The sequence below is a fragment of the Phasianus colchicus genome, chromosome 5, assembly GCF_987193195.1.
Source record: "Phasianus colchicus chromosome 5, bPhaCol1.hap1.1, whole genome shotgun sequence".
In the NCBI taxonomy this organism is placed as follows: Eukaryota; Metazoa; Chordata; class Aves; order Galliformes; family Phasianidae; genus Phasianus; species Phasianus colchicus.
Window position 1 is genome coordinate 39,093,732 of NC_143440.1, and position 14,918 is coordinate 39,108,649.

Consider the following 14,918-nt stretch of genomic DNA (forward strand, 5'->3'; position numbering starts at 1 on the left):
GTGAGATGCTCACGGTCTGATCTCATTTATTTTTGTGCTAGGGAATCTGGTTAGAAGTGTCTTGGATGGGATGGAATAAAAGATGGGATGGGAACCAGCAGCAGCCCTGGGAACAGGCTGAGTGAGGAGAGGAGGCAGAGTCCTGGACTGCCCCACCAGGGTCTTGCTAAGAGCGAGCTGCTCCAGGGAACTCACAGGTGTTCCTATGGGTGCCAAAAACCTCCAATACTTTTCCAGTGACGCAAAAGAAACATATGGGGAGAGACAAAATAAGAAATTACGATGACTGCAGGCTGGGGGTGAGAAAGCCCCTCATGAGCGTTTGCTTCCCAAGCCCTAACCGAGCTGCCCAGGAAGGCGACGTTCCATGGAAATCAGACTTTCATTTATCGTCTGAGAGGGAAAGGAATTTTCCTATGTTTTATACATTTCCTACAATAATCACAGAGCGTGGCTGTAAATGTTGCTATAAATAGGGCACCCTATTTTAAACGAGACTGTGTGTGAAAGCTATCAAGTCTGGGCTATGCTGCCCCAGGGCACAGCCTGCTTGGGGCAAGATAGCATGGGCTCCTTCTTGGGCCAAAACAAGAGATTTTCTTCCCAAGTAACACATACAATACATTCTTCCCACATAACACATTGCTGCCCATGCCTGTAGTATTTGGATGTGGTCCACACATCATACTGAACCGATTCATACAATGGAAGCCTACCATTCCTGTCCCATATGCAAACACACCCACAAACCAGAAACAGAAACATGTCCATACACACTTCCAAAGTTGACGAGTGACCCCTTACCTGCCCATGGAGAGCTTCCCGAAAGCACCTCCCCAGTAACCCTGGGGATCTCTGCTGTTGGCCTCCCTCAGTGGCGATGCTGTTGCCGTTCCCATTACTGTAGGTGTACCAGGGCACCGCGGCCATCTGAGGCACCAGCACTGCCTCCACGCTGTTCTCCTCTGACACCTCCGAGTCACCCCTCACCCTGGCCACCTGGTGAATCTGCACGGTGGCTTCTGGAGGGTGGTTGATGTGAACGTTCACCAGGGAAGGGTTCAGGGAAGCTGGAAGATGAGTTCATACCATAGCTGTGATGATCTGGCAACAATTTGGCACCTGAAGAGTATTCTGTTCATCAACAAAAGTGTAAGGGAGGAAAGGCAGACTGAACCTACCAGAGTTCTCTGCTTCTCTGTTTCCACTTTGTTCTGAAAACAAGACAAACCTACCAAGAGCTTAACCCTCATCCTAATTCTACCTGTGCCACCATTCACGCCTTCCTTCTCTTTTCTCCTCACAGCACTTCCCCTAAGCTTCCTGATTCCCACACCCACTTTCTTGGTCAACCTTTGGTCTCCTGGCCACAGCTAGATCCCCAGGGCAAGACTTCGTGAGCACAAGGCATCAGCCCTTCTTCCAGCCAGGTGCCTCGGTGGCCAGAGGAACTGCACTCACCCAGCTGGTTGGACAAGGGCAGGGTGTACGTGGAGTGCTTCATAGAGCCACTGGCCATGGTGTTTGGTGCCTTCCCTCCTTGCTTCTTTTCTGGAGAGGGGGCCGGCAAGTGGCAAAACTTCCCTGTGGAGTTGGAAGGGCACCAGCACTCATCACGGCCAACACAGCGTCCTCCATTCAGGCAGGGGATCTGGCAGAAGTCTGCAAGGCAAAGGGAGGCCTGCTCAGTGGAGACACCAAACCCTTGCTTTTAGCCGAGGAACTGGAGCGTGGCTGGCATGAACCCCGGGAACCCCGCTGTGCAAGCATAGAAATTGCAGTCCTCCCTGAACTCTGTACAGAGCTGGAGCCATGGGCTCATGATGAGCCCTCTCTAGGGGACACAGCCAGCGTGGGGCATCTGTACTGAGGAGTAATGTTGCTGGCCCAGCAGCATCCCTTGGCACGGGGCAGGAGCTGTGGCAGCCACAGGCAGCTGAATTAGCACAGTGCCTGCTTTTCTGCATTGAGGGATTTTGAACCCCCTCCCAACTTGGCAAGGACTTTCCTCCCAACCAGAAGGGAGGTGAGTGGGGACGGGAGAGGCAGAGGAGAGAACGGGCAGGGAGCCACATGTGCAGAGCCTCTCTCTCGGCCAGCTCCAGGCCTGCCAGCAGCTGGAGTGGGGGAAGCATGGAGCGGGACAGAAGAACTGGGAGCAATTCATCTGCACAGGCTTGGAAAAAGCATCTGCTGCTGATGAAACTGAAGTCACGTCTTTTCTGGTCTCATCAGATGGCTGGAGCAATTCTGTGTAAGCGGCACTCAGGCAAGGCATGGAATTTCCTAACAGATCATCCTGACTCATTTCAGCATGAGATGAGACACTACTTCTGCACATACCAGGATGGCTTGTTAGGTTCATCCCAGAGGACAAGCTCCTATCCTGCTCAGAGCTCCATTTGCTCAAGAGTGCAGTTCTGGGGGGGAGCTGACACATCTTTGGACTGGGATCTAGGCAGAAATTCCCATGAACCCATATCACTCAGTGTCCACAATGCACTCAGTGTTGGAAGAGCTTGAGTCACAGAGGTTCACATGACAGGGCTAGTGGGCTGCTCCCACCAGCTGGATCCAAGAGGATGTGCCCAACCCACACCTGGGTATCCCAGTGAGCAATCCCAGCAGCTCTCAAAGGCAAGCAGAGATTTCTGCAGCCCTGTCTTTAGGAATGGCTTGCAACCTGCAGCCAGCTCTCCTGGCTGCCACGTGAGTGAAAGGAGAGAACAGGAGGAAATTAGGTGATGAAAGTCAGCCCCAGGAGTGGATGCCAATGAAAGCAGTGAGCTGGCTTGGAGAAAGAAGGGGCGGCGAGGCTTGGCTGCAGGCCTGGCTCAAATACACACGTCCCCCCCTACCTAGGGCGGGATGGAAATAGAAGTTGCTTGTCCAAGAAAGAGAGCAATGAGGCAAGGTCTGTCTTGGTACCCCAGAGACAACGATGGAGTAAGCCCCGAGGATTTCAGGAGACATCTTTCTAGGCACTGGGAGAGGCCATCTCCTTCCATCCCCAACCAGCCCAAGTCCTCAGTCTGCAGAGACATGAAAGGCAGAAGGAGGAGAGAGGGGTAGCAGGCAAGAAGGTGAGCTGGGAGCCTTTGGCCACTCACAGATGCGGAAGCCAGACTTGGGATCGTGGTCATGTCCCCCTTGGCTGTAGAGAGTGGTGGTGTCTCCCTTCTCACAGCTGTTGTAGCAGCGTCCATTCCGGCACGTCTGTTTGCAGATGGTGGGTGTGAAGATGATTTTTATTTTCCTAATCTTCTCTGTCAGGTTTGCCCCTATAGAAGAGAAGGACAGTGCTAAGTGGAAGCAGGATGTCTAGGCCAGGGGGCAGGTAATCTCATCTCGAGCTCCAACCCATTCCCAGAACAAGAACTTGCTCCCTGATCACTCCAGCCTGTCTTCTGCTCCAGTGTCATTAAGGCTTTGTCAACATAGGAAAAATGTCCAGCAGCATGCTCTGCTATAACTCCAGTACATGTGACCTGTGTGGGGCCACACACCCACTAGCTCCAGTGTAAAAGGATTTTTTTCTCAAGCCACTTAATTAGCCTGGATGCTGGCTGCCCTTAAGCCACAGAAAGGCTTCGCACATAACCACGCTGGTCCAGCAAGGAGAGCATCAAGTTTCGAGAATATCCATGTCTCCCTGCAAGTGTCCACTGCTTTCCTGCACCCTGCACCCTTCTGCAGTCCCTCACCATCCTCCCACTAGGTAGAGGACTGAATTGTAGTCAGAGCTCTTGGAGGCTTGTAGGAAAGGAACAAGGGGCAGAACCACTGTCTAACTGTGAGCTAGCTGGCTCAACACCAGAGCTCTCTATTCCTGCCCAGCAAAACAGCTGTTTTTTGGGTTCCCCCCCTTGCTGTACTCCCCCCTCATTCTTCCCACTTCAGTCCCCACCTTCAGATTACAACTTTAATCAGACTCACAGCCCTACTCATAAGGGCCAAGATGCCTTGGAGCCTCCTCAGGGAAACATGGCTTCAGAGGAAGCCAAGCTGCAGAAGACAACTTGCATCTGTCCTAGCTGGGGAGCTGCTGACACTGCCTCAGAAACTGCAGGCAGCCTGGCCAGATCCCTGCTTGTGTCAGAAGGCACAAAAGGGGTAGCCAAAGGGAAGAACTAGGTGCTGGTTACACAATCTGACCCCCAGGGCTGTTCTAACAGAGGAAGAAGCTGGGAGGCACCATTCCTACAGGCTGAGGCAATTCCCCTTCAGGGCAGTGTGCTGGAGTAATGTTCAAAAGCTTTGGGAGGCATCTGTCACATCTCCCCTGCCACCAGCGTTTAGCTTCCTTTCAGTGGAGTCTCTCCTTGCCAAGGCCTGTAGAGTTACCATTCTTATTCCTCCTTTCCAGTTCTCAGTTTTTCTCCATTTTGCTCCCTTCTCCTCTTTGCAGATGGGCCTTCTTCTCCTCCATTCCCCACTTCCAAAGTGCTACAAAGATGGCTGGCACCTTCTGTGACTTTACTTGTCACCCCCTCACTATGGTATTCCCACCCACACCACTGCCCTACCAGTGACACTTCAGGACCCAATAAGAAACCCCAGCAGTCACATCCCTGGATGTCTTACCTCTTGCAGCCAGTGTGTGCTCCTGGAAAGCTGCATTTGGCCCAGAGCTGCCTTGCTCGTGCCCATGCCCATTGGGCAGTGTGTTAGACGTGAGCTGGCTATTGCTGGCAGGGTAACGCCGGACAGTCCGTGATGGCACTGTGTGCTGAGCTGAAACAGGAGAGCCAATTCTGCTCTGAGTCCTGTGGAAGAGAAGAAATGAACTGATACTTCTCACGAGTAATTGTGCTGATCCTGGTGCCCATCTGCCAGCGTGTCTTGTGGGCACCTCAGCACCAAGCTGAGTCATCAACTTCACACAGAACTCTGCTAGGTTCCCTCTTCACTTGTTTCCAGCCATCATTTCACTTTAGAGATGATGCCCCATGCCCTTGACATATTTGTCCCCAGAAGACCTGCCTCTGCCTGACCCTTTGCCCTCTTCAATATAGAGAGCCACCTTGGCTCTCTGCAGGGACTCCATCTCCAATGCTGGAGACTTCAGCACTGCAGCCAAGGCTGTCATCAGTTCTGTACCTGCTGAGGTACATTGCTCACCCCAGCCCCCACATCCATAGGGTCTCATCAGCCTTTCACTGCACTGGAATGCCCCAGCTGCCTTTCAGAACCTCTGTATACTGTTGCTGTTGCCTGACCCACCACAAAGTCTCCAGCAAACACAAGGAGCTTCAAATCTGCTTGTTCTTATGGTGGGGAGCTCCCTCTGGCCCTGTATTCCCAGCCCCAGCTGAATGCTGAAAAAACAGAAAGGCAGTCAGAAGTGAAACCAGGCCAAGCAAATAAACAAAACTTGCCCCATGAGAGTCACAAACAAGAGAAAATGACCAAAAACTCATCCCTATAAATGTAGTAACTACTCTCCACAGTAATTGCATTTATGGCTTTTGTTGTTTTCTGGAGGCTAAGCACAACAAAGTCATTTGACTAACAAGGTAACACTTCTTACACCTTATGGAATAGGAAACATGGAGTACTAGGCAGAGTTTATTGCATGAAATCAGCACAACAGCACATCTTATCTGTTGCATTCACTCCCATTCCTTTGTACTTACTGGCAGCACTGAGCCCCCAAGAGGGTGCCCTGTGCTTATCATCAAGCATATGCCTCACTCTTGCTTGCACCACCTGCAAGGAAAAAGACTTCAGAACACCAGGGCCCAAAATGGGTTGGCTGCCTATATGCCTCAAGTTTCTTTGAATGTCCCAACCTCAGATTCCACTGAAATCATACTTAAATCCCAACAGGACTTCTGTTTGTCCACACCAACACCTCCAGCTCTCAGGCTAGCCTTTCCCACCGAAGAGCATCTCACAGAAGAGCATCTCATTCTAGGTTTTGCCATTTTCCCTGTCAAACTCAGCAAAAGGAGGTGTTACAGCATCTGCTGGAAACAGAGTTTTCTAAAATCATCAGGATTGGCTAATCCAACAACAGTTGGCTGACAGTAGCTCTGGCTCACAGACATTCCTGGCTTGGATGTCTTGGCATAATGGAGAGATGGAAAGGCAACTAATGCAGTGCTGGTATTCAAACAGGTCAAGCACAATACACAAGGTAACTGCTGGCCAACGAGCCAGAAATCAGCCCTGAGCAACAAAATGGAAAAGATGACGCATGGGTCAATTAATTGCGAACTAAAGGAAAGGAATATATAAAAGATGTCAAGTCAGCAGGGTCTATGGAGAACCGTTCATCTCAAAAAAGTCCGTTTTCATCATCTGATAGAATTACATGCACACACATGACAGGCTTAGAGCTCACGCTATTCTGATAAAAAAATAAACACAGCAGTACAGTGTCAATCAGGCACATGTGAAACGAATAACAAACTGGCGGTGTGACAGGACACAAGAAGTAATTGTCACTGGGGAGTGAATTAGATGGGTTCCAAAGTGATCAGTAAGAGGCCTGGCATGACTTTACAATTTCATCTGGAAATAAATATTTTTATTTCGAAATAAACATACGATTGACACTGATAATTTGTGCTGCTGACACAAAAATTTGCAATGTGGTGTATCGTGATGAGAACAGAACAATCATACAGAGCAGTTTGGATCACTTTGTAGGGCAAATACATCCAAGCAATATGGGATTTTAATACAGCCAAATGCAGAATTACTCTTCTAGGAAGGACGAATGCAGGCAGCAGCTGCAGATAGAAGGAGACAATCCTGGAAACCGGCAATTCTGAAAAGATTTCAGGGGTAATGACAAGCAATTAAATATGAGCTGTCATCTCAAAACCCTGACATCAGGGTACTGAAACGCTGCAGGAACAGGGAGGTATTTTTACCTCTTTGCACAGCCTCATCATGGTAGGGACTCTATGTGCTAAAATATCACTTCTAATTCTGACGTGAAATGTGACATATTTGCTAAGGGATCTTGAAAAACTGAGAGGATAGGGGAAAAAAACATGACAAAAACAATTTGAGGGCTGGTGAAAATGCCTTTCTGTAAGAAACCTAAAGCAGCCAATCGCTTCAATTCAGCAAAAAGAAGATGAAGAGGTGCTCTGATTACAGGACACAGGTTTCTCAACAGGAACAAAATGCCAGGTGTAAAGAGCCTTGTAATTTAACTACAGCAATAACAACAAAAAAGGCAAAACATGAAACAACAGCTGCAAACTGAAGCCAAATGATTCCCTGCTAGAAATCACGCCCACACACATCAGCATAGCTGCTTACTTTCTGCAAAAAAACACCAAAGCTGTGAACTCCCCAACTCCTGATACCATTGCTTCAGGAGAGGTCACTGAAACGCTGCAAATGTAGCTGAATGAACATCAATAATCCATGCTATTAGAGAAGCTCTTTCAGAGCACCTATTGATCCAGTGATCATTTCTGACTTTGACCTGTAGGAACCCAGGAACAGTTTAATTCCAGTGACACAAGTCTCTGGATTTCCAGTAACCTAATTGTCTCTAATGCAGGAAAGCCTTGAGAGTGAAGTGCTGAGCTTCTGTAGAGAGGTATGAGTGAATCCTGAGGAGGGAGCATTGCAGGTGGCCTCATTAAAATCAAGATCTAAACTGAGATGAGACTAGCAAGCAGTTCTCATTTCTCAGTGGTTGGTAAGAACAACCAGAATAATTGCAGAGAAGTGAACATTATCTCAACACCACATCACTCCCCAGCAGCCTCAGACAGAAGTTGCCCTGAGATTCTGCAGAGTACAAGCTACCCCAGCATCCACAAGTGCCATCACCTGCCCATACATTTCTAAGCTACTCATTCAGCTCTGCTGCCAACCAAGAAACTTCTGATCTCTATTACCCTCTTCTTTGCTACTTGGTGTGCTACAGCAGCCTTTGTTAGTGAAGAAAAAAAAGACATACAGAACTCTAGGGAGGGCATATGAGAGCCACAAAGCCCTATAAGCCAAGGCACACTTGTTCTCCAACCTCTGGTTAGAGATCCCAAGCATAGCCCTGTGGGTAAACATGACTGGGGCTTTGGGACCTTGTGTTGTATAGGTAGAAGCACTCAAAGGAGGAGAGGTGAGAGTTCCCCAGCCCAGCAATTCTCACTGTCCTAGTGCTGATCACCCTAGGGCAACTTCGAATTTTGAAGATCTCTTGGGTAAGGGTGGCCAGTGGAATGAGACAGGGAGATACAAGCTCTGGTGCTTGAAAATATATACACCATGTCTACCCTTGAGGAAGGGAGTATGCTACGTGCAAGCAGCAGGGTTTGGCTGGGCACAGCCCATAGCCTGCATAAAGGAATTCCAACCCTTGGCTCTGGGGACAACTGTGATTCTCGGGATCATCAGATTTGGTAGGGAGAAAAAAACCTACCAATATTAAGGGCTTTAGAAAAAATAATAATTAGCATCTTGGTTATGAAGAAAATTGGATTATATGGCTTACTGCAGAGAGGCAGTGCCAACCTTATTAAGCAAAAATGGAGGAGGAACATTACTCCATGCCTCACCATACTAAAGGAAAAGCCATCCTACTGGGATGCTCTTGGCAAAGCATTCCTGTATGTGTTGCAGTGGAGAGAGGCAGATTTGCTTTGAATAAATATGTTTATTTGGTTCTATTCTAGGCAGATGAGCTCTGGGATTTGTACACTGCATTGAGTAACACCCTCCTACCCCAGGCCATAGAAATCAATGGTAGAGGGAGTCTTTCTATCCCAGTTTGTCAGATCCAGTACCTCCCCAAGTCATGGCAAGTGGCTGGCTCAGGGTCAGGGAATACAAAATAGAGTTTTCCCCTCGAAATATCAAAATCAAGCCATGCTGGGTAAATGAGGACTGGCTCATTTGTAGAGTCTCAGGATATGGGCCTAAGCTTACCAGGTCAGCCCACCAGATCAGGCATTAGCAACCCCCAACCATTCAGTGGGCCTTAACATATAGCCTGAGCTTGAAATCTCTGGCCACTTCCCAGGGATCTTCCTAGGACTAAAAACAAAGACAGAAGACAGACAGGGTGGCTCCAGATCACTGAAGGGATTCCCAGTAGAGGGGGGATCTTGTACTGTCATTCTCCATGACTGTTCCTGCTCCAGGAAGGGGCACTGAAGGGGAGATTGAGACCTTTAAGGAGTATGTTTTGGGACACTTAAAGTCCTAGGGCTTCACATTCATTCAGTCTTACAACCTCCCCCAGAACAGTATTACTCACTTCCACACATCTAGCCAGGCACAAGGCCAGCACAGATCTCTGCAGCATGGAGCCTCTGCAGAGAGGCAGTGGTCTCTTCCTTTATAGGCAACCGCCTGCCAAGCAGCTGGTTTCCCTGCTCTTCATCTGTCAGAGCTGCTGACAGCTAGCTCTGTGTCAGGCACAGCCCGTGGGGCAGAGACAGCGTGCAGGCTCCTGGGACACCTCTCCTTCTGTGCTGCTCTAAGGCACCCATCAGCAGCACTCCGAGGGAAAGTGTGGCTCCAGGAGGGAAGGTAGAGAGAACAGTATTATCCCTCAGAGAGAGGAGATGTCTCTCCTACTGCTGATCTCCACCTGGATGACACTAAGGGGTCACTAGCCAAGAGACCTTGGTCACCGGCACAAGAGAGAATAATGTCTACATAAAAAAAATGCACTATTTAATGAAGTTTCTGCTGCTTGTTACAGTCTGCTCAGTATGTTTTTTTAGAGAAAGCAGGTCAGAGTCAGAGAAAAAATGCATTCCCTGGTACAAAAGTTATCCTACCCAGTCCCAAAGAAAACGAGGGAGGGAGGCACCTTGCAGTACCTCCCACCCCACCAAAAACAGCAAGCAGAAGATGGAGCTGGCAACCATGCTGATGAACATGAAGACTGCTGTATTCTGAATAACCACATTTTTCCTTAAAAGCCTGTAATTTCAAGTCTAATAAGCCAAATTACAATAAACAAGTCTAAATAACCAAGAACTTGGGGTCCAAAAAACAATACTGTTTTCTTAACCCACTGCATGTGGAAAGTTATTTGAGGAATGTGCTGGTTACTCTGAGTGACTTTGGCCCATGTGGGTTAGCAAAAGCCACCAGGTATCCAAGCAGATGTACAGCTGTGGCTTCTCTCAGTGACCTCAGGGCAGCTATCCTCCTTGGGGCTGGAGGCAAGGATGGCAAACTCTTCAAAGCACTTCCCTCTCCCCACCAGCAACACCTCAGTCTTTCCTAGATTTTGCTTCTATCGGCTGCTCTTTGTTCAAATGTTGATTTTGGCTAGATTGCCAACAAGCTGGAAATGGGTGTTTTTTGCGTCTTGCATAAAAGGAAATGCAGAGCCAAGTGCCACAGAAGTATTACTGTTGTTTCATCCCGGCTGTCTCACCCTTTCCCTAGTCAAAATCTGGCTGACCACAACAGGGTAAATAGCCAGAGGCACTGTGGAGAGTGAAACCTGGACAGCGTAGGCAGTGGTGCCAACCCCAGATGTCAGTGGACAAAGGTAGGACAGTCACTTCCTCAGCCAGATTTGTTTCTTTTTGCTAAGGAGAAACGGATGTGTGCTCAGAGGAAAATAATGGGGAGCATGGTAGGTGCTGTTCAAACCAAAAGTGAAGTCTGGACACCCCCAGAGAAGGAACTCTCTCCCAAGAGCCCCATTTCCAGACCCATGCTCCACAGGCTGCTCACCACCAGCCGGCTGCCTGTCCCCTGGGAAGCAGCTGCAGCCACCTGCTTCCTGCTGGCCAGCCCTTCCCAGGGCAGCTGCTGCTCCTTGCTTGGGGAGCAGGGAGGGCAGCAGTGCCTTTCTGGCAGGACCCAAGTGATAGAGACCATCGCCTTCAGGGCACCCCACAGCAGTCCACGGAGCCACAGACAAAGGCTCCCCACGGTAGGGATCCACCCCAGCTCCTCCAGCCTCAGCCTGCATGGGCTGATCCAAAAGGAGAGCTCACAGCCAGGACGGGGGCTGAGTCATGCTCAGCCCCTGATAACCTGCCAGGACAACAAGAGGGCTCTCCCTTGCTTTTGAAACACCAAACAACATGCACACTTGTCTGTCTTGTATGTTCGCCTGTCCCCTTGGCTTGCAGCCCTCGCCGCTTGGGGCCATGGGGACCAAACTCAGTGATTCACTTCCCCCTTTGTAATGCTCTGCGGTTACTGATTTTCCACTAAAGCATCACAGAAGAATGGACAGCCTCCACACCAATGTCTGTGTCTACAGGGGAAGAGGGAAGCAGCCAGCCTTGGAAAGCAGCAAATTGACCGCAGACCAGAAACTTCCCCTCTCTTGGACTCCAAGCAGGTTCCTCAGCAGGCAGACAGGATTCACGGCTCAGGCTGCGGGACCTGGAGCACAGAGGGGGAGCGTTGCTTAGAGAGCACTGAAGTCTATTATCAATTAGCTCACAAACATGCTGACAAGGAAGACAGCTCTGTTAGGACTCACGGAGGAGGGGGGAAACCACACCATACAAGGCACCTGACTTCAAGCCCACCCACACAATGCCTATAAATCTTGGCTCAGTTTATTAACCCCAAGAGCAACAGAGAAAGCTCAGAAGCCAAGGAGCAATGCAGCACCCACACTCCTCATCTGCCCCTCACCACAGCTAGCAGTGAGCCACCACGGACCCAGCGTGGCCCCACTTCAGGCTGTCTCCTCTATCACCCTGCAGTACCTCCATCTCCCGGTTCCCCTTGACGTATGACAGTGGCTGGCCTAGATTTCTCTGGATCTCCAAGTGCAAACCACAGTGAGAGATGTGCAAGCCCACAGTATGGCAAACACCACACTCAGTCCCTCCACCACCAATCTAGCATCTTCTTTGCTGTGGCCTCCAAAGCACTGCAGGTGCTTTAGGGCCATCCAAAACCCGTCGTGTGGTGCAGCAACACCTTTTTTTGATGCTGCTCTCCTTTCCTCTTTCCAGTCACTGCCCTCCTTCATTACTGAGCCCAGACAGCAACAAAACACACAGCTCTGGACCACCACCCCTGTGCTTCCCACACTGTCCTCTGCAGTCACCCAGCCTGCAGCACTCAAGCCAGCTTGCCTGGTGCTACTGCTTCTACAGCTGGAATTTATTACCCTGCTCCATGCCCCAAGCATGCACAGGTGCAGAGGGCAGACCAGATTAAAGCACAGGAGTCCCTGCACTGTCAGCCAACACACTGGGGCAGCAGGCTGGCACCTCACTGAGATCTTCACCAGAAGTATCTTCACAAACAATACCCTTGCTTGCATGCATTTACATAAAGCAATTAAAAAAACCCTTCAGCATCTAATCCAACTGCTGCTGCACAGAGAAAGAAGAGTGAGGAGATGGGTTGTGAATGCTATTTTTATCTGCTCAGAAGCTGCCAGACACCACATAAACGAACCTCTGTGAGCACACAGACAGCTAACAGGTTCTTCCTAAGCAGTCCCTGCAGGTCTCATTTGTTCCCTGGCCAAAGCGGCTGCTCACACATCTCTGCTCCGCTCTCTACTGACGTGCAGTGTCCTTCTTTTGCCACACGTGCTACACATGCCATCTGCCACTCTGTCACTGCTCATCTTCACACTCTTACATTAGGGAGCAAGCAACTGCTTCCCTGGAAGCAATCCAGACCCAAAGTGGCTGCAGGCTGGCTCCCTGCACAAGGGCACGACACTGGACTGGCACAGCAGCACATGTCACTGGTGAGGTCCATCTGACCCACCAAATGGTGCTGACTCCATCTCCATCTGATGAAACCTCCGGCAAAGGCACTGGCCAAAATGAAGCTGGGGTAACTTCTCCCTTTTTACAGCAGGGAGAAAAAGAGTCTGAGTCTCATGTTCATCCTGTTGATGAGAAACACCAACTTCTTCCAGTGGGCTGCCAGCTTCAAAGCCCTGAGGAAACACATCACCCTATTCATCCTTACACCCACACATGCCCTGGGGAGCAGTGGCAGACAGCAGCCTTCCCCTGTTCTACATAGGATATAAAGAGGAGAGGCAAAGCCTCTCCCACTGCAAGGATGCCAGTGGGGGTAAGTATACCCAGAGGGCACAAGGTGGAGAGGAAATGTGTTTAATCCTAAGATGCTTTTTATCTACAGTGATGAAAGACACCCACTCACTGTGGGAACACTTCAGGACTCAGATGTATTTCAATGTAAAGTAGTGGCTTGTATGTGGATTGAACATTCTGGCCTTTGGACCTATTAGCTCCACTTAGTTAAGTCTTCTCATGCTTCTCCATCTCCTGCCCCACACAGCACTCCTTCACTTACAGTATTGAACCATGACAGCTGTGTAGGAACATTACACGTTCCTGCCATTTTCAAAGTCAGTGTTCAGAGGCATTTGGATAATATCCTTAATAACATGATTCAACTTTTGGTCAGCCCTGAATTGATCAGGCAGTGGGAGTTGATGATCTTTGAAGATCCCTGCCAATTGATCTATCCTATCCTATCCTATCCTATCCTATGTCTCAATATCACCAGGAATTGGGGAATGAGCATCCCAAAGATTAGTTCTTCAACAGAAAAAGCACAATGCCTCCAGCTGCTCAACAGTCAGAAGCCCACAGCCTGGCTGGTGGCCAGGGGCACTCCTCGTCACATATATGTGGTGCTTGGTGGCAAGGTCCATGTTACAAGGGGTATGGACCTGCTCTCACATCTCTCCCACATGACCTTCAGCATGCACACTGAGGACCAGCAGGGAGGAGCAGACTTTGGCACAGTGGGAAGTGACCAGGAGCAAGCATTACCTGGACTCCAGCCCTCAACAGAGCAGCCCCTTAGTGACAGCAAAGGCAGACTTCCAAGGTCATTTTCAGTCTGTCATTACATCCCTGGAAGAATTTAGTGTTGTAGAAAGCCTTGCAGCTGAAAAATTATCAAGGCCACCCTGCCAAGGTACAGGCAGTTGTAATACATGCCATTTGCTCCCTCCAGATAGCTGCAGCCTCTGAGCATGCTCCTCATGCTCTCAGGCCAACTTTTGGATCAGCTTTGCAGACGTGGGTCTGTTAACCATTCCCCTCAGCTCCCTCCCCAACATCGTGCAGTTCTCAGAATTCCGCCCAATTTGTCAAGATCTTTTCTGGCAATGAAAACCACATTGACCCATTGTAGGACCCCAGGGAGCACAGAAAAAGAGCCCGTGCAATCGAGTCTTCTGCCTTCAATGTCCTAAGCATGGTTGTCTCTTAAATGAAGCTACACCGCATTACTCTCTGCTGCCTAATTTGCTGTTCACTTCTACTCTGAAAAACTTCAGCCTCTCCTTCTTCCAGATTTCTTCCTCCTATGGAGGATTTTTTCCTTCAGCTGTAACAGATAATATTTTTCCAGACTGAACCTCTTCTTAGTCCCTGCCTATACACTTCGTTCCTGCATGTCCCCGAGGAACGTTTCCACACAAGTGTTTGCACCTCCAGCCAAAAATGGAGTGATGCAGAGAGCTGGGTACCAGTCCCACCTGCACCAGTCACTTAGGGCAGCACAACTCAGAGCAATGCTGGGGCACATGTTTTTTATGGGGAATTCTACATTTCCTCTCAACCACTCCTTGTGCCAAATCAGTGTCAATCCACCTCTTGTATCCTGCCAGCACTGGGTGAATTACGGAAACACTCAAAACCAAAGAGAACCACTTTGATTTTGAATAAGTACCAGCTTAACCAAAAAAGGCAGCAAGTGATCAGATATGAGAAATTACAGCACAATGCATATGCACAGGGGAACTGAACAAAAGCTGGGAGACAAACCAAAAACGGGCAATTCGGAAAAATTCTCCAATGTTTGACTGTATGGCCTTACTGCCTTTAACATCTTTCTTTTTAAAAAAATTGCTATATAAATTGTATTGGCATAAATGTCCCAAATGATAGATGTACAGTATATAAAATAGGCTATAATCTGCATTTTCTGTTCTACAAACACATTGCATT

At 49.2% G+C, this 14,918-nt stretch overlaps 1 protein-coding gene across 2 annotated transcripts in view; it reads right to left on the reverse strand.

The window, feature by feature from the left end:
- The window catches only part of LTBP2 (latent transforming growth factor beta binding protein 2), a 60,209-nt gene that overhangs the window by 28,590 nt on the left and 16,701 nt on the right, over positions 1 to 14,918 (reverse strand). For both annotated transcript variants that reach the window (XM_090141373.1, XM_031593872.2), the window contains exons 4-7: positions 4,585 to 4,766; positions 3,111 to 3,281; positions 1,462 to 1,662; positions 805 to 1,070 (exon numbers count right to left, since the gene is read on the reverse strand). In XM_090141373.1, coding sequence (XP_089997499.1) covers positions 805 to 1,070; positions 1,462 to 1,662; positions 3,111 to 3,281; positions 4,585 to 4,766 — 820 coding nt within the window. The remainder of the gene's footprint in view (positions 1 to 804; positions 1,071 to 1,461; positions 1,663 to 3,110; positions 3,282 to 4,584; positions 4,767 to 14,918) is intronic.